Here is a 22,655-nt window from a genome sequence, read left to right as displayed (position 1 = left end):
GCTCTGGTTTTCTCTCTTTTTAGTTTTATGCAGAGGTGGGTAGAATATCCAAAAATTACTCAACACACAGTTGTGATGATTCATAATAAAAGTACGCAAGTAAAAGTAAAACGTCTGGGGTAGTAAGATTACCCCAGACGTGTTTTTTCCAAAAAGTTACTTACGTAAATGTAACTATCTACCACCCACCTCAGCTTTTCGATGTGCTTAACCTTAAACAACTTTATTCCATTCAAAAATTATTGTGTTATTACCATTAGAAATACATTAGTTGAGATACAGCTTACTTCCAAAAAGTGAACAGTCCAGAGTCCGTTCGCTTCGCGACACAAACTCTCGCGATACTATTTGAATTTCCAGAGCTAGAACGAGATCAGCGAACAACAGAGCGATCTCTTGTAGGAGCTGTTGTCGTTCGAAACGGGGCTGCTGGGTGGGACCGAAGAAAGGGGAAAAGAAGTGCCTCTATCAGCGTATGAGGAATTCACGGCACAATAGCTGGGCGAGTCATAAGTCAGGTTCACTGATCTTAAAACGCGCCACGTCTGGTGTTTCCCACGGTCTCCAGAACAAGTGTCACTGGCAACAGACGGTAGGTTCTCTCAACGCGTTTAGCTAAGCTTGCTAGCCAGCTGCTAACGCTCGCTGTGTAGAAGTTAGTTAGCTTGTTGGGAGTCTGATGGCCGTCACTGAGGCAAGCTGTGACCTGTGAAAAATGTCCATTCTCTCGTGTGTTTTTGCCGTGTTCGCCGAAGCCTGTGTGTATTTGTACGTAACATGTAACTAATAATTTTCATCAGGTGTTGTCAAACAGTGAGCTATGTAGCTACCTCAGCAAACATTCTTTGCTGAGAAGTTTCAGCGTAAGAGGGATGCAAATCAAAACAGCAACAGTTGATGGCTCGATAATTATTAAAACATCGGATGAACATCGGGTAATCTAACACCGACGACATGGAAGGTCGGTCTAAAGTTTTGATTTAATGATTTTTATTTATTTATTTGGTTACATATTTAAACCCTTCGAACAGCCCTAGAGAAAGTCACGATTTCAGGGGGGTTGCGACGTTACCGCACTACGTATGTAAACAAATGGATTTACGTCAAAAGATTTTTTATGTTATTGCTTTTCCTTCGTACGTTGACTCTTATACAGATCATTTGATCAACTCCTTTAAAAAAAAAAAAGTTATTTAAATTAAGAGAAGATGTGTTCTGCATAAAACCTTCACATGCTAAATAAAACCAATCACCTGTTGACGCCAAAATAACGGTTTGAATATTAATTATCCCATATCCATCCTTGGAACTTGGGTTTGCGTCTCTCAACCACTGCAAACTGCCGGGAACAGATTTGCACGGCTAAAGGGAAAGTTTTCTAACTTTATGAAATTGCCTTCTGCCTCAGTAGTTATGATTTTTATGACATTACTTTGGGATTTGAAAAATGGAAAATACATGAGGAGTTGGACCATTGAAACTTTTTTTTTTTTTTTTTAAAGTCAAAATTTTTGATTGGTTGTTGAGGTTGAATGTCAATCTTCAATTAAATATGTAGTTAGTTTTTACTTAATTTCCCCTTGTAAATGAATTATTTATTGTCATATGATATGGATAAAAATATACAATGAAATGAAAATGTTCTTTTCCTGAGGAAACTGATCAAGTACACTTGGGTGCAGAGAATCGCTTGTATTTCTTTTTACCTAAGAAGCTGGCATAAACTCTTTCTGACCATCATATTGAGTACATCCTGTACTAAATGGTGGACAGTTATCATATTTTCTCTTATTAGCTTAACTAATGTCTCTGGTTAATATGCTGTTATCTTCAAGTTCAGTAGAAAGATATTAAATTGATGTTTTTTCTTAGGTTTTGTTTTTTTCCCTCATCACAAATCTCTCCTGAAATAAACAATTACCTAGTTATTTATGTTGACATGGTAACAGTTGAGCAATAAAAGTTGTCCAAAAAACGTACAGCGTGTCATCATCGTTTGGATGTTCGAAGCCGCTTCCTAAGAACACAGTGGTTTTTAACACCATACACCTAAGCTTAAAGTAAAGGTCATTGGCTCGCCATGCCGCAGCCTGTGTGCCTGTGTGTGTCAGGACCTGTGTGTGACCTCCCTTTATTGGTTGATGGTAAACACAGCTGCAAGACCAGAAAGTAAAAGGTCACAACACTGTGTTAATTCTGGCACATGAAATATTTTTAATTTGGTTAACTGAAAGTGATCTTATTGCTTTAAGACTCTTGAAGTCATTTTTGATTTGGTGCCACAGATGGACTTTTTAAATCCTTTATTTATACAGAATAAAAGCTCTTGATACTCACTGTCTCATTTACAAGGAAGACCTGTTACATACATCACAAAAAACAAACAAACAAACAAACAAAAACCAACCATCATCAACAATTTTAAAATTAGACATTTGCTATTTGAGATTTGACTAATGTTTACTTAATAAAGAGTACATGTTTTTCTCAATTCTTCTGCTATAATACAATAGAAACAGTCTTTATTGTCCCGCAAAGGGGAAATTCAAAAAAAGGGGCTAGGCACACCACTAAATTGTACATCAAGCTTTATTATACCCTGTAATAGCTAATTCAATTTATTTATATAGCTCCAGTATACAACAAATGCCATTTCAAGGCATTTCAGCTCATTTCTCATGTGGTTAAAGGAGGTTTCAGGCATTGTATCGGTCATCCATCTCTGATTCCATGACATCACCACATGGGGCTTCGCAACGACTCGCAACTAAAGTGACTCTGCAGCTTAGTATCTCTCTGCCTCACATAATATGGTCATTAGTAGGATGCTAAATAACCTACATGAGGAGGTCAATTAGTCATTTAATGGATGGATGTTGCGTGTAGCCAGTCAGAAAGCGAGGTGACAAAGACACGGTTGGGAATCCAACATACAAAGAAGTCAAAACAATCGCCAAGATGCACCCAAAAGTCCCATGTACGTTGTAGACATCTTTCTATTGTCCTTTTTTCTCTCTCTGTTACATACGGTCCACAAACTATCGCCAAGTTCTTACTCCCAGTCAGCCATGTTTGTTAACTCTTAACTCACGCTTGGTCTCAAGGTTTTGAGTTTTACCTTATGACACAGGTGTCAAACTCCAGTCCTGGAGGGCCACTGCCCTGCAACGTTTAGATGTGCCTCTGCTGCACCACATCTGAACAGAATAATTAGGTCATTAGCAAGGCTCTGGAGAACTGATCTACACAAGGAGGAGGTAATTAAGCCATTTCATTCCAGTGTTTTGTACCTGTGGCACATCTAAAAACTGCAGGACGGCGGCCCTTGAGGACTGGAGTTTGACACCCTGCTTTATGACATCCAAACGTAGGTGCATGAAATCAGTTTGTGTGTGGCTTCAACACACTGTACGACCAAACCTGCTATTGCTAAGATTTGTTTTTTATTGTTGTGTGTGTGTGTATGTGTGTAAGGTTTATCAATTTTTGAAAATCGACCAACAATTTCCTGCCATGTGAGAACCGGGCGATTAGTGGAGAACTTTCAGGTTCTAAATGTTTACTGTCTTCTGAAAAGCTTTACTCAAGATACTGTCTCAGTATTTAAGCATGGGTGGGCGTGTCTGTCTGGTGTCATCCTAATCTGTTTACAGCTTTTTCAAATGGAATATGAATTTATGATTGCACAGCTCGCTGCGTGGCAGAATGTTGTCATTGTGGCCCGGAGTGCTAATCATGTGCTGAGTTTTTACTTTCCTGCTCTGTAGCCACGCAAGTAATACTGACCACATGTAGGACACCAGTTAGTTAAAGTTTCCACACAACCCATCAGTATTTAAGTGGAGAGGATCCCAATTTTGTGGGCCACTTTGAAGCTGAATTAAAAAAAAAAAGTTTACCGTTATCTCTTGTAACTGGTGTTTACTTTGCCTGCTGAAATTTAGACTTTAGACATTTTCCCAATGTCACGGTTTAGCATCACTGCACACTGTCTGAAAAACACGATGTGCTGCATGTCCAGCAGTTTGCTGAAGCTAATGCTGTTGAACAGCAAGGACATGCTAAACAAATGAAACATGATCAATATGAACAAGGAGTGGATTAAACAGAAACAGCCTGTACTGAGAAGCTTTGAACAATAGATCGAATGACTCAGTTTTCTTTAAAAATCAGAAACGATGTTAATGCTTTTATTTTCGTCGGAAAAAATGGGCTTTTACTGCTTGTCACAAAAGTACAAAATGTAATATCACTGCATGTAATGTGTATATTTGGAAGGTCTGCAAAGACTGCAAGAAATGTTAACAAATTGTTTAAATGCCACACTTTAGCATGCAATGTACTTTATTGATCTCCAAGGGCTTATTTTTTTAGAAGCTACCTCATTCAAAGTGTTAAGTATTAGTAAATACAAATATGAGCATAAGCAATATGAAATGCATTTTAAAGAATTGTTTTTTTTTCTTCATTAATTCTTTCTGTACCTGTAACATTTGATCACACTTGATAACTGAATTTGGATGGTCTTTATTTCTAAGCTACGTTCTGCCCATAAGTGAATATGAGTTGAATAGTGTTGCATGTTAAATTGGTGTTGCGAGAGTTTGGAACATTTTATTTGAGGTTGTGAATTTGTTTGTAGGTTTTGGAATGACTGTCAATGTTGGCTTTAATCTAAAAATATTATTTATATCTTAACAGACAACATCATTCTTGGACCACAGAAACATTAAGGATTTATGATAAACAGGTTTTGCATTTGTAAAATATTTTATTCAGAATCGAGTCCTATTAACTTTCACGTTCAATTTGTCAATTGTTTGGTTTATTTCAGGTATGCCCTTAATTATTTTGGTCTGAAAAATCCAAGACTCTTTCAGTGTTCAGATCCACCTCAGAAAATTCAGACATGCATGTTTAACTCTGACTGCAACCCAGTCAGTTCCCTCTCTCTCTCTCTCTCTCTCTCTCTCTCACACACACACACACAGATTTTTGTGCTGACTCACCTGTTGACCAACTTTTACCCTGACTGGAAATTGGTGGTAAAACTGATGTTGGCCAGACTCAACCCAACCAGTAAGACTCTGATGTTGAGATGGAAATAATGAATTTATTCATTTTTCTTAAGTAGCTGGATAAACAAAACCAAAGTTCATAGCAAAGCTTTAGACTAGCTCACTTTTTCTTTTACCAAGATCACCAACAAAAGAAGTTAGGTTCACCTTAATTTTCAACCGCATCGCATTTGACGTCAGTTTTACAGCTTCACTTCTTTCTTTTTTCATTTCACTGTTTATGAAGGTAATATTGACTTGTAAAAGATTAATAATCTAGTAAACGCAGAATTCATTTGAAGCAGAATTGTACAAGACGGGTAACTCACTGAAAAACTGTTTGAAGTGCTTCAATGAGCTGAAATTGTAATTTAGACCTCAGATTTTTTTATAATCCCACTAATGGGAAAATAGGTCGCACCTTAGAGCCCTGCATAGACATATTGTCAATTGTTAAAGTGATGCAGCTATATAGTGTGTTTTGCAGTGACTTTAAAACATTTTCACACTTGAATACAGTTGTTGCGATGGATTTTAAGTGGAACGGTCGCAGCAGCCCGGTTTGGTCCTGTTCTGAGTGTGAGCTCAGCGCGTCGAGGCGATTTATGTTCCTGTTTTCTTCCAAACATGTGCCAACTGATTGCAATTGAGCAGCTAATGCGACTTCTTCACAGCGTCTTCCTGGAGGCTGAGCTCTCTCAGCTGAGCAGAAATACCAGGATGCTTACCTCATCGCTGCCCACGCCACCTTTAAGAGGAGGGATGGAGAGAGGAGGGGAAGTCTGACTGCGGAGAGGAGGGGCGGCAGCTGGGGACTATACTGGCTTTGTTGCCGTTGGAAACTTTTCTTTCCCTTGTCGGCCTGCTTCGCCTGCCTTTGTACGTTAACAATGCCTGCACTGTTTTTTTGTTTGTTTTTTGCTGCCGTTGTCGTTATTTGTACCGTTTGATCCTTTGTTTAATGCAGGGGGTCAGATTCTCAGCGCGATGGTCAGGCAAGCTTTTACTTTTAATTTTACGTAAAAAAAAATGTTTTTAGTATTTTTTTTTAAAATTTCTTCTTTTTTTTTAACCTTCTGCAAGTGTTTCAGCCATTTTATTTAATGTTTTAGGTGCGATTTAATGCACCCTATTACTCCAGGCAGTCAGTGTTTCAGTTTCTGAGTGTAACGTTGAAACCCACATCAGTCGGCAGCGCTGCAGCTCTCTTGCCAGAACGTTGCTCTGTGTCCGATCGCGGAGCGTTTGGAAGCCTCGCCTGTGGAGCCTCTGTTCCCAGGAATGTGCAGAAAGGCAACATTACACAGGAGACCCCGGGACTGGAATGCAGCCGGAGTGACTCTCACCGCGAGAGTTCACTGGCTCAGCCGTTTCTGGACGCTCTGTGTTCCAAGACCTTAATTAGCAGTTGTGTTTTGACTGCCTGTCTGTCTTACACATCGGTTTATTAACCTGATTTGACAGTACTTGATTCTTCTTGTCAAAGTTAGTTCATACTCGTGGTTTTTCAGTGTTGTTGCAGGACGGGGATACAAGTGAACTGTATGAATGTCAGTCAGCAGAGGTGAATGTTGCCGTTAAATACTTAGTCCAGTCATTTAATTGAATACTGCCGACTTGAACGTTATCGCCTGACCTGCTGATTCCGATTGTGGCTGATTCCTATTTTTTATTTTTTTTGTCTGAAAAGTTGCAAAATATAACAAAGTTGCTAAGTTGGCAACAATGGGGTGACGACTGTTGATGATTTTTAGACTTTTGCAGAGATTGGTGGGATCGGTTTCATATGAAAGTATCGGGCAATCATGGATTTCCCAAATTTAAGGATATCCTGACTGATTCATCGGTGCGCCCGTTTTTTTTTCTTTTACTTTTTGTTTTCATAAATGGAGTGAAGGCTTCACAATTACAAACTAAGGCTTAAAGAATCCACAGTCGGTGTAGAACATGCCAGTCCACGTGTGAGAAGTCCCCATATTGTAGTTTCAATGTAAATCCTCCAAACAGCGAATCAAACATTTTTGCCTTGTTACTATATCTAAACATTTCTATGTGACTTTTTATTTAAAAATGTAACAAATGTATATTATGTATTAATAAAATAAAATGCAACAGTTAGGTGATGCTAAATGAAATCTTAAATCAGTTAAAGCTCCATCTACAGTATTTATCATTTAGATTTTGAGCAAAGTGTTAGCATTAACACCTGCTACAAAGAGTAACATGAGCAACACAAGCTGGATTCATCTGCATTTCACACCCACTGCTTGTGTTTTGCAAACATGTGTTGCCCTAATAGGAGGTGATGTGTGGGACTTCTTCTAGTTTCGACACATTTCTTCTGTTTTTGTGGCCGGAATTATTTTCAAACAGCCAACTTTGTGTTTTCTTATTGGCAAGAGAGAAGTATTGTATCGTTACGCCAGCCTAGCTAACTAGTAGTGTGCATTCGGAGGGGCTGTGTCATAAACAGGTATATTTTATTGCATAACTTGATGCTTTCCTCAGACCTTTAAGTTGCTGCATCATCAGTTTTCATCACTAAGATATCTGATTTGCACAAGTAGTAATTTCTTGTTGACTCAAACCCATCATCCATACAGCTGCTATGGGATGCTTTGGGGAATAGTTGGTATTGTCATACCAGCCTCCTGTATAACTTTCTGTCAGTGCTGAGTTTTAATATTATTGCTTACTACTATGAAATTGTTACTTATTCTTAAGGTTAAAGGCCTACAGCAGGGATGGGACTCCTATTTGAAATTGCTGTAATTGAGAGAAAGAAGATGGGAGAAGAGAGATTTTGGATAAAAGCACTTGTTTCTGAGAGTGTGTAGTGGTGCTAGAGTGTGAAGTTTGCTTGCAGCAGCAGAGTTGCTGTGCTGAGGTCTGCTTTTGATCTTTTCGTGTAGCGCAGACTGACAGGTTTGTGGGGGCTCTCTTTACTGCGTTTTCAGCAAAACATTCTATAGTGTGCACAGGTTCAGTAAGACAGGGAGCAATGTTCAGTGGGCTTCTAGCTTGGGACTGTGGTTCTGCACCCCTCTGTTTAAGGGTCTTCAAGTACTGTTTCAGTACGTTCCGGATAGATGGGCGGAACAAGAACTGGACCTCAGCAGCAATACTACTCTAGAATAATGGAAATTCTTTCTCTCTCATGGCCACTCCCAGTCCTAGAAACACAAAGCATAACACAGATGTGAAAACAGGGGACAGAAGAAGTAGTTGGTCAGTTCTCCTCAAGATCTGTTTTGCTTTTTACGTATGGTGTGAACCTTTCATTTAGAATTTCTTACATATTGTCCAGATTTGTCAAAGCAGAGGTCGAGATGTTGGATGTAGATCTGAGCCTTATAGACCAAAAAATATCAGTACTTTTTAAAAAATTATTATTTTATTTTTTACATTTTTTGTAATCATCACTATATACTTTCAAATGAATGAACCAGTTTCTAAGAAGGGATTTGTTTCAATAGATTTTTTTTAATGTGGGCACAAAATAAGTATTTGATATCACAGAAAAACACAACTTTATTTCCAATTCCAAAAGTCAGACGTTTCTCGTAGTTCTTGACACACTTCAACTGGAATCACAGCCCACTTGTCCATAACAGAACCTCTCCAGATCTTTCAGCTTTTGGGGCTGTCGCTAGGCAACACAGAGTTTCAGCTCCCTCTAAAGAGTTTCAGGTTCAGGTCTGGAGACTGGCTAGGGCAGTGCATGACTTTGAAAGGCTTCTTTTAGAGCCACTCCTTAGTTACCCTGGCTGTGTGTTTTGGTTCGTTGTCCTGCTGAAAGACCCAGTCACAACCCGTCTTCAATGCTCTTACAGAGGGAAACTCTCTCATGGATGCATATTCTCATCTATCCACCTCTCAATGCGATTCGGTCGTCCTGTCCCCTTGTGAGAAAAGCATTCCCAAAGAATGATGATTTCACCACCATGGGTTGGAATGGTGTGTTCTTCTTCCTCCAAACACGATGACTGGAGTTTCAACCAAAACTTTCTATTTTCGGTCTCCTCTGACCTCCTGACCTCCTGACCTTGCCCCAGGCCTCCCCTGGATCATCCGGATAGTCATTGGCAAACTTCAGGCTGGCTTGAGTGCTGCAGGATTTTAATCCATGGCGGCATTGTACGTTACTATGGTAACCTTCAAGACTATGGTGCTAGTTCTTTTCTGGTCATCGACCAGGTCCTCCTGTGTAGTTCTGGGCTGACTCTTAAGTCCCTCCCCATTTTTGGGGAGGGGCACCTAGCACCCCACTAACGCAGGCAGTGCTAGTGCTAGTGGCGCAAGAATAATGAGTAAACTGAATACTAATTTTTATAAGCATAGAGGAAATAAAAATCTCACAGAAGGCACTAGGTGTTCGACAGACTTGACTAAAATACAATATTTAATTACATTCTTTGCAGATAAGAGTTGTACGTTGAATGCACTGCTTCTATTTACTCCTTTCCTGTTACCAGTTAATACAGACCAAATTTTAACTGCAGCGTCTGTTAAAAATACAAACTTTTACACCTCTAGTGCACATATAAAAGTAATTTCTTACCTTAGGAGTGGTATTGATTTTCTGCACATAAAAATGTATTTGATGGTGTGCTTCCTTTTTATTATGGAATGTTACCTCGTGTATTAAACAGCAGTTTAAACCGTATAATAATCCCAATCTTCAGAATTGAGTTAAATCTACTCTTTTGCTTCTGCTGCTGTTCACTGTTGGTTGTAATGTTTAAAATTCTCAAGTGGCTAGATGACGCGCTCATCAGATTAGCTCAGGAGGAGCCCGACTCGACACAGAGACGCACGCTGAACACATTAAGATAACACAAGTAATTGCTGTCACACAGGAAATTGAGAAATTGTCTGATTGAGCCTCCAGATACTGAGCCTCGTTTCTCAGAACATCTTCAACAGTTCTGACTAAAGCTCAACGCGGCTTCATAGGAAAAGCTCCAGCTCTACCAGAGGTGGGATGTTTGCGTTGCCCAATGTTTCCAGTGTTGCAAAACCAGTTTTGAACGAATCATTTACCAGTGCTTTACTGAGCTTTTGGACTGCAGTTTATCCTTGTAATCATTCAGCTGCCATTATGGACTGGAGGACAGGATGTGTTGCTATTATTGAGTGTTTTTGATGTTTGTACTTTTTTTTAACAAACAGGTTATTAGGTTCAGGTTAAGTACTTTTTTTTTCTCGCAGATTAAGTTTAGTTGGCTTGTCGCAGTAAAATTGCAACTGACAAATGGTCCAGTATGGTGCAGCTCACTTCCTCCCGCCTGCCTTTATCAGCTGACGGCCAAGGCCTCGTCACAGTTGATCTTAGTGGCAGATCAGAGCGCTGTCTCTTTGCCTCACTTCTGTCCAAGGTTGTCTACCTCTTGTTTTTTCTTTTGCTTCTGCAGTTATGTTCTGATTAGCTGAGCAAACGTGCACTTTGTCAAGTTATAGTGTTGGTCTAGCAAAAAAAAACTCTGCTTAGGAAACCCTGAATGAAACCCTCGCTGAAAAGCTCTTCGTCAAGGCAGACTTAATGATCATGAAGTATTAGACTGAGGCGGGAAGGTTGACTGAAAGATAAAAGATTAAAATGTTCCCAGGAGAATATAAAGGATGATGGTTTCAATAATTGAAAACACTGAAAGTTAAAGGCAATTCTGTGATAGAATGTGTTTACTGTAACTCAATGAAAATGTGTTCGACTGTTTTTCACTTGTTAGTCCAGCTAAGAATTATTTTAAGAATGTTTTTTGTCTATGAGAAAACAATTGGATATTCAGTATGTCAAAGTTCAGGTTTTATGCTACGTATTTCAGTAGGTGATCAGCTCAATCAGAAACAAAAGATGCTTTGTGTAATCTGCACATTTCCACATACACAAACAGCTGTTCAATACAGAAATTGCCAATTGGTAACGTTTGTCCTTCATTTTGGCGCCCCCTTTATTGCGGCACCCATATGTGTACCACCTAGGGACATGCACTGCAAACTGCAAGACTGTAAATATTATAACGTTCAGTATTTGTTTAGACTTAACACACCATTAAAAAACCAATAAAGAAAGAAAGCTATAGTTCATAGCTTTTTTTTTGAGTATTGAGGATACTCAATAAATTATATTTGTTCTCATCTTCTCTCCACTTCCTCCTGTCCTTGTCTTTTTTGTCTCTCACACCCATTCTCCTTTCTGTCTGCAGGTCCTGTTGCATCTTTTTCTCCCTCGTGACCCCCACCCCTTCGCCAAAATCCGGCTGCTAGATGTGACGTCGAGGTTGATCAGGAGAAGCCACCATGTCCTAAACGTCGACGGGCCCTCTGGAGCCCTGCCCCCCCACCCCATCCCTCCCTCACCCAGCCCCTCACCCAGCCCCTCTCCCATCCACCACCTCACCCCGTCTCCCAGCCCCCCCCCACTCCCCGACCTCTCCACCCACGTGCGAGACAGGCTGCCCAGTGCTGGCTCCCCACCGGCGCGTCTCTCTCCTCCTCCTGGGGAGATGAGCACACAGAAGCAGCAGCAGCTGGGCGCTGGAAACGTCGGGGTCATGGATTCTGACCGCGACCTGCAGTCTGCCACTTCTTCCATCTCTTTGCCGTCAGTGAAGAAGGCCCCGAAGAAGAGGCGGCTCTCTCTGGCTTCTCTCTTCCGAAGACGAGGACGGGACACTAAACCAGGCTGCCAGCGGTCCAGGGACCTCCAGCACCCCGGGTCAGGGGGCGTTGGGGGAGTGGACAGCATCGCCACCATCGAGAGCATCCACTCTGAAATGTGCAACGACAAGAACTCGGCCTTTTTCTCCGCGGCGGGGACAGGAGCCGCCTTCGCCGCTGCCGCCTCGTTGTCCTCCGCCTCAGGGCCTTCTTATGCTGCTACCAGCTCCTCAGCTAAGGCGGGGGGAGCAGCAGGGGCGGAGCTACTGGAGTGCCCACTGTGCCTTCTACGCCTCTCCAGGGAGAGCTTCCCCGACATCATGACGTGCCACCACCGCTCCTGCAGCGACTGCCTGCGCCAGTATCTGCGCATCGAGATCTCAGAGTCGCGCATCAACATCAGCTGCCCCGAGTGCGCCGAGCGCTTCAACCCGCACGACATCCGCATAATTCTGGGGGACCGAGTGCTGATGGAGAAATATGAGGAGTTCATGCTGAGGAGGTGGCTGGTCGCAGATCCGGACTGCCGCTGGTGTCCCGCGCCAGACTGTGGGTAAGCAGCGGGAGCAGACACACTTAATACAAAACACTTTGTATTAAAATCCATTCTGAGTGAACCCGTGTTGGTTCTTTACATGTAAACAACCAAACCACATCATACTGTGAGCTTAGCAACAGGATGTTACTACGTTAATATTTCTGATAATTGACTGTTCACTAAACATTTTGAGCGTGTTGTTAGCTCCAGACAGCAAATGTAAACATCTTCAGTGTCTGTAAAATGAACAAATCCTGTTTTTGAAGTCATTTTTTGCTCTACCATATTTAGAGCAAGTAAGAATTTTAAGTTTCTCTCAACCATTAGTGTTTATTCATGTTATGTGTGTAAACCGATGTGTAGCTATTTATTTGAACTGTGATCTTTGAGCCAATCCTGTTGCTATGGCGTCTAAACTTTCTGCACCGTGGGCCAAAATGGCCAAGTTGAGATTAGTCAGGGGCCAAATTTTCTCGCAAATAAAACCTGGAACTGTTATTGGGAATGACTAAAACAGGATCAGTTTTTGGCCATAACAGCAATATTAATATCAGAGATCGACCAAAATGTTCATATTGGAGCATTCCTGCTTTTACTGAAAAAAGTTGGAAAGTGTAAAATCACTGCCGTTCTGAGAAAGTTAGATATTTGTTTTAATAAAACAGTCATACGTTTCTTTTCTTTTTTGTCTATTCCCAGCATCAGCCAGAGGTTTCTTGGAAAATACTTGATGTATTTACCCAAATTTGATGAATGTGCTAAAACATCTAATAAAACATTTTATTAGATGTTTTACTCCAAAACAGAAGATTTTTAGGTGCTAACATTTCCAATTTAAGAAAAATCAGTCACTAAAAGTCTGTCATATTTAAAATCTAACTATTCAGCATCAGTCTATATCAGCTCCATTTGCTATAAATTTGTACCACAGGAAAGTGTTCAGATGGGTGTAAATGTCCCCTGGGCCACAGTTTGGACCCCACTGGTGTCCGGTGTCTGTCTGGGCTCACGTGGAAGCCCTCTCTGTCTGCGCTCTAGACGGGGATCTCAGTGTAAATTGATCCAGAGTGGAGGAAGTCTCCCAGGCCCTCAGTGGCTCTGTGATTAAACATTAGCCCTGAGGTCAGGCCCAACTGCTACACAAACCTCCAGAACGTCATTTAACCCCTGAAATGTGACTCTCTAGTGTTTAGCATCACTTTATGGGATCGGATTGAGGTCGATGATTAGCAGCGTCCCTGAATGAACCGTCTGCCTTACTACCGACACTCCACAGTCCATGCTGTTTTAAATTTGACCTTTAAAAACTATTTCAAATATTCAGTGTGCATTCATACATGAACATTATAAATTCATTACACCTAGTTTTATTTTTTTTCCCATGATGCAAACATTTATTTATTTTTTTCTCAACAGTCCTGATGGATTGGAGAAAACTTCTGTATCGATCGTATTGATCTGTAGAGTTTGCAGGTCAGAGTTGGGGATATAGACCTGAAGATTTATCACGATATTTTATAGTAGTATTGTGATTACAATAAAAGTGACGATACTATTTATTACTACTTTTTCAGGTAAATGGCAAAGCAATCATAGCTCCACAAACACAAATACAACTCTTGAAAATACTTGCAACCCATTTCTTTTGGACATCAGTCATATAAAGAAGTATTGATATTTGTTGATACACTCACTGAAAAAAACAGTGGAAAAATAGTCAAGTTTGATAGATTTTAAACATTAATTGAAATTTATTGTGACAATAAATCAAAATTCTTATCACTTATCGTGATACATTTCTTATAAATGATACGATATAATAAATACCCAGCACTATTTGCAACTGTTCACAAAAAATAACTCTTTTGCATTTTTATTTTATTGTGCCAGCAATTATGTTTAATGTATAGCAAACAGGGATCCATAATACCCCCCCCCCCCCCCCTCCCCAAGAGTTGTGACCATCACGTATTGAAGCGATTTATTTATTCATTTTGTTGCTGCTTCCCAGATATGCAGTAATAGCCTTCGGCTGTGCCAGCTGTCCGAAGATCACGTGTGGCAGGGAGGGCTGCGGCACGGAGTTCTGCTACCACTGCAAGCAGCGGTGGCATCCCAACCAGACGTGCGACGCGGCGCGCCAGCAGAGAGCCCAGAGTCTCCGCTTGAGGACCGTGCGCTCGTCCTCCCTCAGCTACAGTCAGGAGAGCGGCGCCACAGGTGGGCTGCTCCAGAAAGCGCACGACCACGTCCAGGAACTTAGAGAATTATTAAAAAGTTCATTTATTTCACTTGGCAAAACGCATTATATGGATTAAACACACATAAGCTAATGTTTTTATGCCCTTAATGAACTGGATTACGATTTTCTGCCTACAGTAATGAAAAAAACACCATAGAAGAATAGAATGTTACATGAAGCTTATTACAATAACTTTTGACTTTGATTTTAATATGCTAAAATCTATTTTTTTTAATGATTTAAAAAAAAAATCTTTTTGAATTAAATAGTTTTACACCAATAGTATTTTAATGCTCCTTTTCTAATTGAATCATTTTATTTATGTATTGCTTATTTTCAAAAGCTCGTTTTAAGCTGATGACCCTGCCTCATCAAAGTTCATATTCTAATTCTATTGAATATGACCTTGACTGCATTATATCTGCTGCTTTTTGTGTCTCTTTTGCCATTTCTGTACCTTTTCTGCCATAATGAAAGTTATTAGAGTAATGTGAAATGAATCAAAGCAAGGCTAAAAATAAAAAAATAATTTAAAAAAGTGAATGTTTTTTTTTTTTTTTACATATATATATATTTTTTTACTTTTTATTGGACTGTTTCAGTTCATGGTTTATCAGACTTTGCAGCAGTTGAGTATAAATTTGGAGCTCAGCAGAGACCAGCTGTCCAGTGCTGCTAAAATGAAATGCTTGTCAGGTCTATTTATTTCCATTTCCAGCGCCGTGTCTGATGTGTTTTCCTTTCCTGTCCGTCATGTTCTGTTTTGTTGCAGCCGACGACATTAAGCCATGTCCTTGCTGCGCCGCTTACATCGTCAAAATGAATGACGGGAGCTGTAACCACATGACCTGTGCTGTCTGTGGCTGTGAGTTCTGCTGGCTCTGCATGAAGGAGATTTCAGACTTGCACTACTTGAGGTAAGAGTCGCACGCCAAGTCCAGAACAGTCAGTTTAAACGGTAAGGAGAGGTTGTTTTTTTTTAAAAATCGGCTTAAATGCTGGGTTGAGAATGAAAATGTGATTTCACGGTAGGAAAAACCAATAATTAACCTCGATTTGTCTTCATTTTGGGAAATCGGCGATCGCCCAATACTGACATGAGAAACCAATGTTAACTTCCTGCACAAACATCTGAAAACCAGCCTCTGTCCCTTTTTGCTTTGTATGTATGTGTCCAGTTAACAACAGTCGGGTCACTGTGGTCAACTTGACAACTTTTCAGACAAAAAACAAAATCTGTAGTAGCCAGAAAACTGCAACTGACACACCCCTAATTACTATTAAAATTCATCTTCTGTTGCGTTGATTCACGTCTTGTATGTCTTTACCTTTTGTCTCTTGTATTGATGGGTCATATAATGTTTTCATCAGTTTGGTGAAAGTTGACCGTTGTGCTGCTGGTTTCAGTCCGTCAGGCTGTACGTTCTGGGGGAAGAAGCCTTGGAGCAGGAAGAAGAAGATCCTTTGGCAGCTGGGAACACTAGTGGGCGCTCCTGTGGGAATCGCACTGATTGCTGGGATAGCCATCCCCGCCATGATCATTGGCATACCTGTATACGTGGGCAGGAAGGTGAGGCAGAGCAACACCGAGGGGAAGTCCTTCCTTTTTTCCTGCTTTACTCATGGACAATTTGCAGATGAATCTGTGTGCTTGGTTCTATCCAGATATTTTCCACTTAACTGGTCTGAGTATAGTGAGCTTTCTTTTCTGCTGCAAACTGCTAATTTAGTCTAAAAACATTCTTGTGTGAGGAGTTATAATTTCTCTTTCCAATAATGTGGCATGACTAAGACTCTCCAGAATCCCCCGGCGAAGCCTGCCAATAGAAGAAACCAGAGCCAAGAGACATTTTCCAAAGTAAATAAAACAATGTCTAGACTCTAGGGCGGCAAACAGGGATTATTTTAGTAATCGATTATTCTAACAATTAATTCTGAAGTTTTTTAGCCTCTCAAACCTCTTCTATTCAATAGTAGTAGTAGTTCAAACGCATTAAAATTTTGCAAATAAACAAATTCAGTTCCATAAAAACATTGTATTGTCTAAAATGCAATAATAGCATTCTTATAGTGGAAGCTTTTTTCACAAAAAAAAAAAAAGTCTTAACATCAGCATGTGAAAAGCTCAGCCCTTGAGTTTTGAGTAGAACACGTTTACAAACAGATACGTTTTTTTTTCCATCTTCAATACAAAATGTTTATATTTTTTGTACAGTTTTGGCCTCATTATGACTCACAATATTCTTAGAGCAAATGTCCCCTTTGTTTTTGAGTCTGCATACTTCAGTTAGCGATTAATCAATTCTGAATTAGTTGACCATCGTTTCAATAAATGGATTCATCACGATTAATTGTTCCAGCTCTACTAGACTTGATGACGTCTGTCAGGGTTTTTCTACACAGCTCTGACCAACCTTTAAGAAAGTCGCTCTGAAGTCACGTCCTGCAGTTCAACTGGCGTCCAGTCAGAATGGAAACTGCCTGGCAGTTCCAGGGTTAACTCTCCCTCATGTCTGGACTGTTCCCTCCAGATCCATAACCGCTATGAAGGCAAGGATATTTCCAACCATGAGAGGAACCTGGTGATCGCTGGTGGAGTGACGCTGTCTGCCATCGTGTCTCCTGTGGTGGCTGCAGTCACCGTCGGTCAGTCTCTTCCTCTTCCTCTCTCTCTTTCTTCCTCATCTATATCTTCACATCCTTATTGACTTCTTGGCTTGTGACTAAATATCACCCTCAGCTAAAGTTTGTTGTTTTGAGCCAGAATCTCTCATGAAAATTCCATTTTCTGAGCGAGATTCGGTCTCTCTGCTGCTGCAGTGTTGTTTGCGCCATCAAGACAGCCGGTCTCTCACACGCTGGTCTCTCTCTGCCCCCTCCGTCAGGCATCGGCGTCCCCATCATGCTGGCCTACGTCTACGGCGTGGTGCCCATCTCTCTGTGCCGCAGTGGAGGCTGCGGCGTGTCAGCCGGGAACGGAAAGGGAGTTCGGATCGAGTTCGACGACGAGAACGACATGAACTCTGGCAACGGAACGGCCGCCACCGGTAACTTTCACTGTTGCTTCCCGAGCTGAACAACACGCTCTCGTGATGGGACTGAAATGTTTGATTGGGTCAACTGCAGGGTCAATCAAGACTATGTGTTACAAAACAAGCAACAATTTCATTCCAAAATCTGGTTTTGCTGCTAATTATTGAATAAATAAGCATATGAGCATATTCGTTGCCCATTGCTGCGAATGTCACTTGTGCGTCAGGCTTTATGGGCTTACCAGAAACGTGCAAATGCAAACGTTCCAGCCGCAATTAATCACGTGTAAAAAAAAAAACAAACAAAATTTGATTAATTGCATAAAAATTTTTAACATCTTAAAAACTTACTTTGATATTTATTTTGAATAAATTAATAAAAAAATGAAACAATAACTGAATCTACACAAAGCTTTGTTTTGCAACGTAAAAGTTAGTAGTTTTAGCTGCACGTTTACGCAATTTAACTCTCAGCCCTTTATACTGTACTTCAATGAAACCCTTTTATCAAAATACATGACAGTATATATGACATCAATAGTTTAAATAATACATATGTACTGTAGACAAGTCATTAAACATGTACTGCATCCGTTCTTGCATGGAAAACGTAATGTTATGCCATATGCAATTACTCAAAATCAAAAGGACTAATTATTATTATTATACATTGAATTATTCCTGCGTCATCTCCTCCATAGATACGACATCGGTAGCCGACACCAGGAACAACCCCAGTATCGGCGAAGGCAGCGTCGGGGGGTTGACGGGCAGCCTGAGCGCCAGCGGCAGCCACATGGACCGCCTCGGCGCCGCCAGGGACAACCTGAGCGAGACGGCCTCCACCATGGCGCTGGCCGGAGCCAGCATCACCGGCAGCCTGTCCGGCAGCGCCATGGTCAACTACCTGCACAGGTGCTGCCCGCCGAAAGCGCTCCAGCGAAAGCGCTTCGTCTCGTTGTTCTGGTTTCCCGCTTCACCTAAAATGTGTCGCCGTCTCAGGATGGAGGTCCAGGCCGACGTGCAGAAGGAGCGCTGCAGCCTGAGCGGGGAGTCCGCCACCGTCAGCCTGGGCACCATCAGCGACAACGCCAGCACCAAAGCAATGGCCGGCTCCATTCTCAACGCCTACATGCCTCTGGACAGGTGAGCGAGCTTTTACCTCCCGTCTCTACAAAAGGATCTCAAGCACATTTCCTGGGCAGCTTTACACGCTGCTAGTTTTCTGTTCAAAATCCTACAATTTAATAGGTGAATGTGTTTTCTTTAAGAATGAAAACACCCTAGGATCATAACTGAACACACACACACACACACACACACACACACACACTGACTGTGCTGTTATCCTCTTCATCAGGGTTCCTACTGCTGTTTAAGATTCTTGAAAATGCTTCAGTTCCAATGAGGTGTTTGAATTCTGTGTAAACTGACTGATGTTCAAACTGATGAGTTTGGTAGTAAAGTTCAGTCTTATGCCTGATTAAAGCCTAAATTTGGGAAACATTAATTTTAGAGTTGAAGGTAGATATTTTCATATACCTAATAATTTGAAATTTTTTCTCACTGTCTGACGTTAAATCAGATAAAACATTTCTTGTTTTAACTTCTTGTTTTAACATTTCTATTTGATAAATACCAGAAAACATGGCGAGAACTTTAAAAAAATATATTTTTCACACCTAATGGCTCAGTTACTTATTGATCTTTGTAATTGAAATAAGGATTGTCTTGATTTTTTTTATATGTTAAATGTTATTGAAATTGTGAGGTTTCTTTGTTAAATTGGTGTTTATTTTCTCGGACCAGTCAGGTGTGTGTGTGTGTGTGTGTGCGTGTGTGTGTGTGTGTGTGTGTGTGTGTGTGTGTGTGTTTGTGTGTGATGGATATTTCAAACATAAAATTCCAACCTGTGTGAAGTTGCCCTCCCCACCTCCTTTAAATCAAAAGAAATTGATATAAATTAATTGTGCCATGTTTGAGCTGGTTTGTGCAGATACAATATATATAATTGTGTCATTTCTGAAAGTTTTTATTAATATCTTTAAAATGATAGCAGCACAAACAAAAATATTTGCTGCAGAAACCTGGCACATGTTTGACACTTTGTTTAATTTGAAGAAGGGCAACATTTTGTAATATTTTAGTTTAGAATGTAGAAAACCATCACGAGACATCAATAAATGATATTTTGTAGTTATTTTGAGATTTGAAACTATCTTTTTCAAAATTCATTTCTATTGGCTTTATCTCCTAAGTGTGTTGCTATAAAGGTTGGTAAGCTTACTCTGAAAATGCTTGAATTTTGCTGTGAGAAAAGCGTCGAACCCTGATTTATGTTTTTCCCCCTCGTCCCTCCAGAGAGGGAAACAGTATGGAGGTCCAGGTGGACATCGAGTCCAAACCCGTCAAGCGACGGCACCACAGCGGCGGCAGCAGCGCCGACGACGGCGGCAGCGGCTGCAGCAATGCTGCCGGCCGCTGCGGCTGGAGCAACCCCACGGCCGGGTGCAGCTCCTCCGAAGGCAGAGGGACGGCCGCCAAGTGGGCCAAAGAGGCGTCGGCCTCCTCCTTCAGCGCCGGCGGCAAAAAGAGCAAAGGCAAGCTGCGTAAGAAGGGCGGCGGCGGCGGCACCAAGATCAACGAAACGCGGGAGGACATGGACGCTCAGCTGCTGGAGCAGCGCAGCACCAACTCCTCGGAGTTCGACTCGCCGTCGCTGAGCGGCAGTCTGCCCTCGGTGGCCGACTCTCACTGCAGCCACATGTCCGAGTTCAGCTGCTCCGACCTGGAGAGCATGAAGACGTCGTGCAGCCACGGCTCTGCCGGCGGCGACTACCACCTGCGCTTGGCCACCGTCAGCCCCCTCCCCGAGGTGGAGAACGACCGGCTGGAGACGTGTCCTTCTCACTGCTCGCCCCAGTCCCCCACCTCCACCTGCACCACCTCCTCCCTGGGAAACGGCACGGACCTGTCGGCGCTCTGCTTCGTCACGGACGAGAACGTCAACATCATGTGTGCCGGCGAGCTGGACTGCAACAGCGGAGAGCTCCTGAAGGAGCACAACAACAACCACCACCCGCCGCAGGAAGCGGCCCCCCCCGACCAGTAGGCCAGGAACACCTGCTTACACACTGATATTTAATAAACTCCATACCTGAAGTGCTGCACTCACTTTATAGACCTCCTCCTTTCCTTCTTTAAGCTAACAGCAGCTGCTCTACAGTTTTGGTTATTCCCTAGTTAAGAGATGTGTCTTGTTAGGATGGAGGTTTTCCATGGGAAGCAGCTTTTGAGTAAAATTGTTACAAGCAGCCATCTGAAAGTGTTAAAGTTCCTCCTGAGGCCGTTTCTCTGTTTCGGATCTTTCCTTATTTGTCACGTTTCACATAAAGCTGTTCGCTGATTGGCTGTTGCATTGATCTGTAGGTCAAAATAAAGTTTTTCATTTCATCATACAACATTAAATAGATCTGATTTCCTGAGACAAACTGAGCGAGGGACCAGGCAATATGACTTCTTAGTTTGTGTTCTTCCCCCGTAAATGTAAAAGTAACTGTTTTGAAGATATATATATATATATATATATATATATATATATATATATACTGTATATCTCCACACTGAACTGTTCCAGCTCTGAAAATCGACCTTCACAATGCTAAGATCTACTGAGGGAGATGGTGCTCCACTGCTCTTTGTTCTGTAGCTCGAATCTCTCAAGTGTCTTTTAGTGCCAAGATAACTTTGAAAACTTGGGCAGAATTTAGCTGTGGGAAAGTTTGGAACCGATTTGATTAATTTAAAAAAAAAAAGGTCTCTGGAAGGCCAAAGCTGTAGATTTTGCTTAACCCTCCCGTAGTTTAAATCGGCGCTCAGGTAGAGTGTGGCAGATGTCACTGTCGGGTCAACTGGGAAGCCATGGGGGCAGCCCGTAAATGTACATTGAAGGAGGAAATAAAATTCTGGTGCGCACGAGAACGTTTATTTTTTTCCTTCAAAGTCCATTTACAGGCCCAGTACTTCCCAAAACTACAAATAAAAAACAATCAACAACAACAAAAAAACTTGGTTAAAGTGCACGTAAGGTCAGTGCGACCCTGCCTGGACAGTGAACAGCGGTTTCCTCTCGACCCGTCTTAGGACTGCGCAAGGGTTAGAGTTAGAATTGTAACATTACTCAGCGGGTCGGTCAGCTGACTGAAATTGTACAAAGAAGTGAATTGTTTACTGTTTGAGCTGATTTCTGCTGGACGATGCTTCGGCCTCTCTGAGAGCTTTGATATCTTAACTCGTGGTGCCTTCAGGAGCGAGGAGAACATCGTACTGACAGCGGAGTGTGTGTGTTTGCTAGAGGCGCGCTTGTTCACACTGCGGCGGAGTTTTAACTGAAGACTTTTCAACAGCCTACCAAAGACAGCACTCAGGCTCTTGTTAGTTCTTTGACTCTTCAGCTGCCGACAGTAACACGCGACCTTTTTTGTTTTTCTTTTTTTTTTTAAACACCGTGGGGATGAATGAAGACATGACCCAGGGTATCTCCCCACACACACACACACACATACACATTACTGTTTTTTACATGTTCCACTAATACTACGCAAGTAAGTAAGGCTCCAGGCACCTGCACTGTTTCCTGTTCTGCTGACGCAGAGGTTGATGGGAATGTGAGTTTGTCTTGTGAATCGGGTTCGTGTTGCCAAAACGGTGCTGCTGAGCAGACTTGAAGTCAGTTTCTTTTTTTTTTTTTTTTCTTTCTCCCAAACTGTTCTGTGGTCTGCACTGAGGCCGCTGAGCTGGCTCTGGTGAACCTCTACTAGCAGTGTGGTTTTGACCCAGGTCTGTTCTGGTTTGGTTCCGTGGATAAAAGCCTCACGGCTTTATCTCCATTCATCACAGCTAAGATTTTTCTGCTCATTCTTCCTCTTTTTCTTGGTTTTAACCAAAAGTAATCTAATGTTTTGGCTGTAATTTGCACACCAGTGCCAGATGAAATTGGTCGTTTGTGCAGAACGGGATAAGGTGTTTGTATATTTGTTTGGTAATTTGCTTTACTATATGCGCGTAAATGCATATCTGCAAAAAATAAAAAAAAATAAAAAAATGTATATCAAATGTGTGTGTGT

General features: G+C 41.6%; 1 protein-coding gene across 1 annotated transcript; it reads left to right on the top strand.

Annotated features, from left to right (window-relative positions):
* The first annotated feature begins 370 nt into the window (after positions 1-370).
* Positions 371-22,644, top strand: LOC116716931 (E3 ubiquitin-protein ligase RNF19A). The gene is made up of 10 exons (XM_032557920.1): positions 371-592; positions 11,264-12,270; positions 14,267-14,475; positions 15,270-15,414; positions 15,905-16,067; positions 17,029-17,143; positions 17,383-17,544; positions 18,231-18,444; positions 18,532-18,675; positions 19,891-22,644. The coding sequence occupies exons 1-10, from the start codon at positions 476-478 to the stop codon at positions 20,639-20,641; spliced, it is 3,027 nt and encodes a 1,008-aa protein (XP_032413811.1). The 5' UTR covers positions 371-475; the 3' UTR covers positions 20,642-22,644.
* Positions 22,645-22,655: the final 11 nt, after the last annotated feature.

Source organism: Xiphophorus hellerii, chromosome 3, assembly GCF_003331165.1.
Source record: "Xiphophorus hellerii strain 12219 chromosome 3, Xiphophorus_hellerii-4.1, whole genome shotgun sequence".
NCBI lineage: Eukaryota > Metazoa > Chordata > Actinopteri > Cyprinodontiformes > Poeciliidae > Xiphophorus > Xiphophorus hellerii.
The sequence above is the reverse complement of the archived record's forward strand: the minus strand, read 5'-3'. Positions and strand labels throughout refer to the sequence as shown.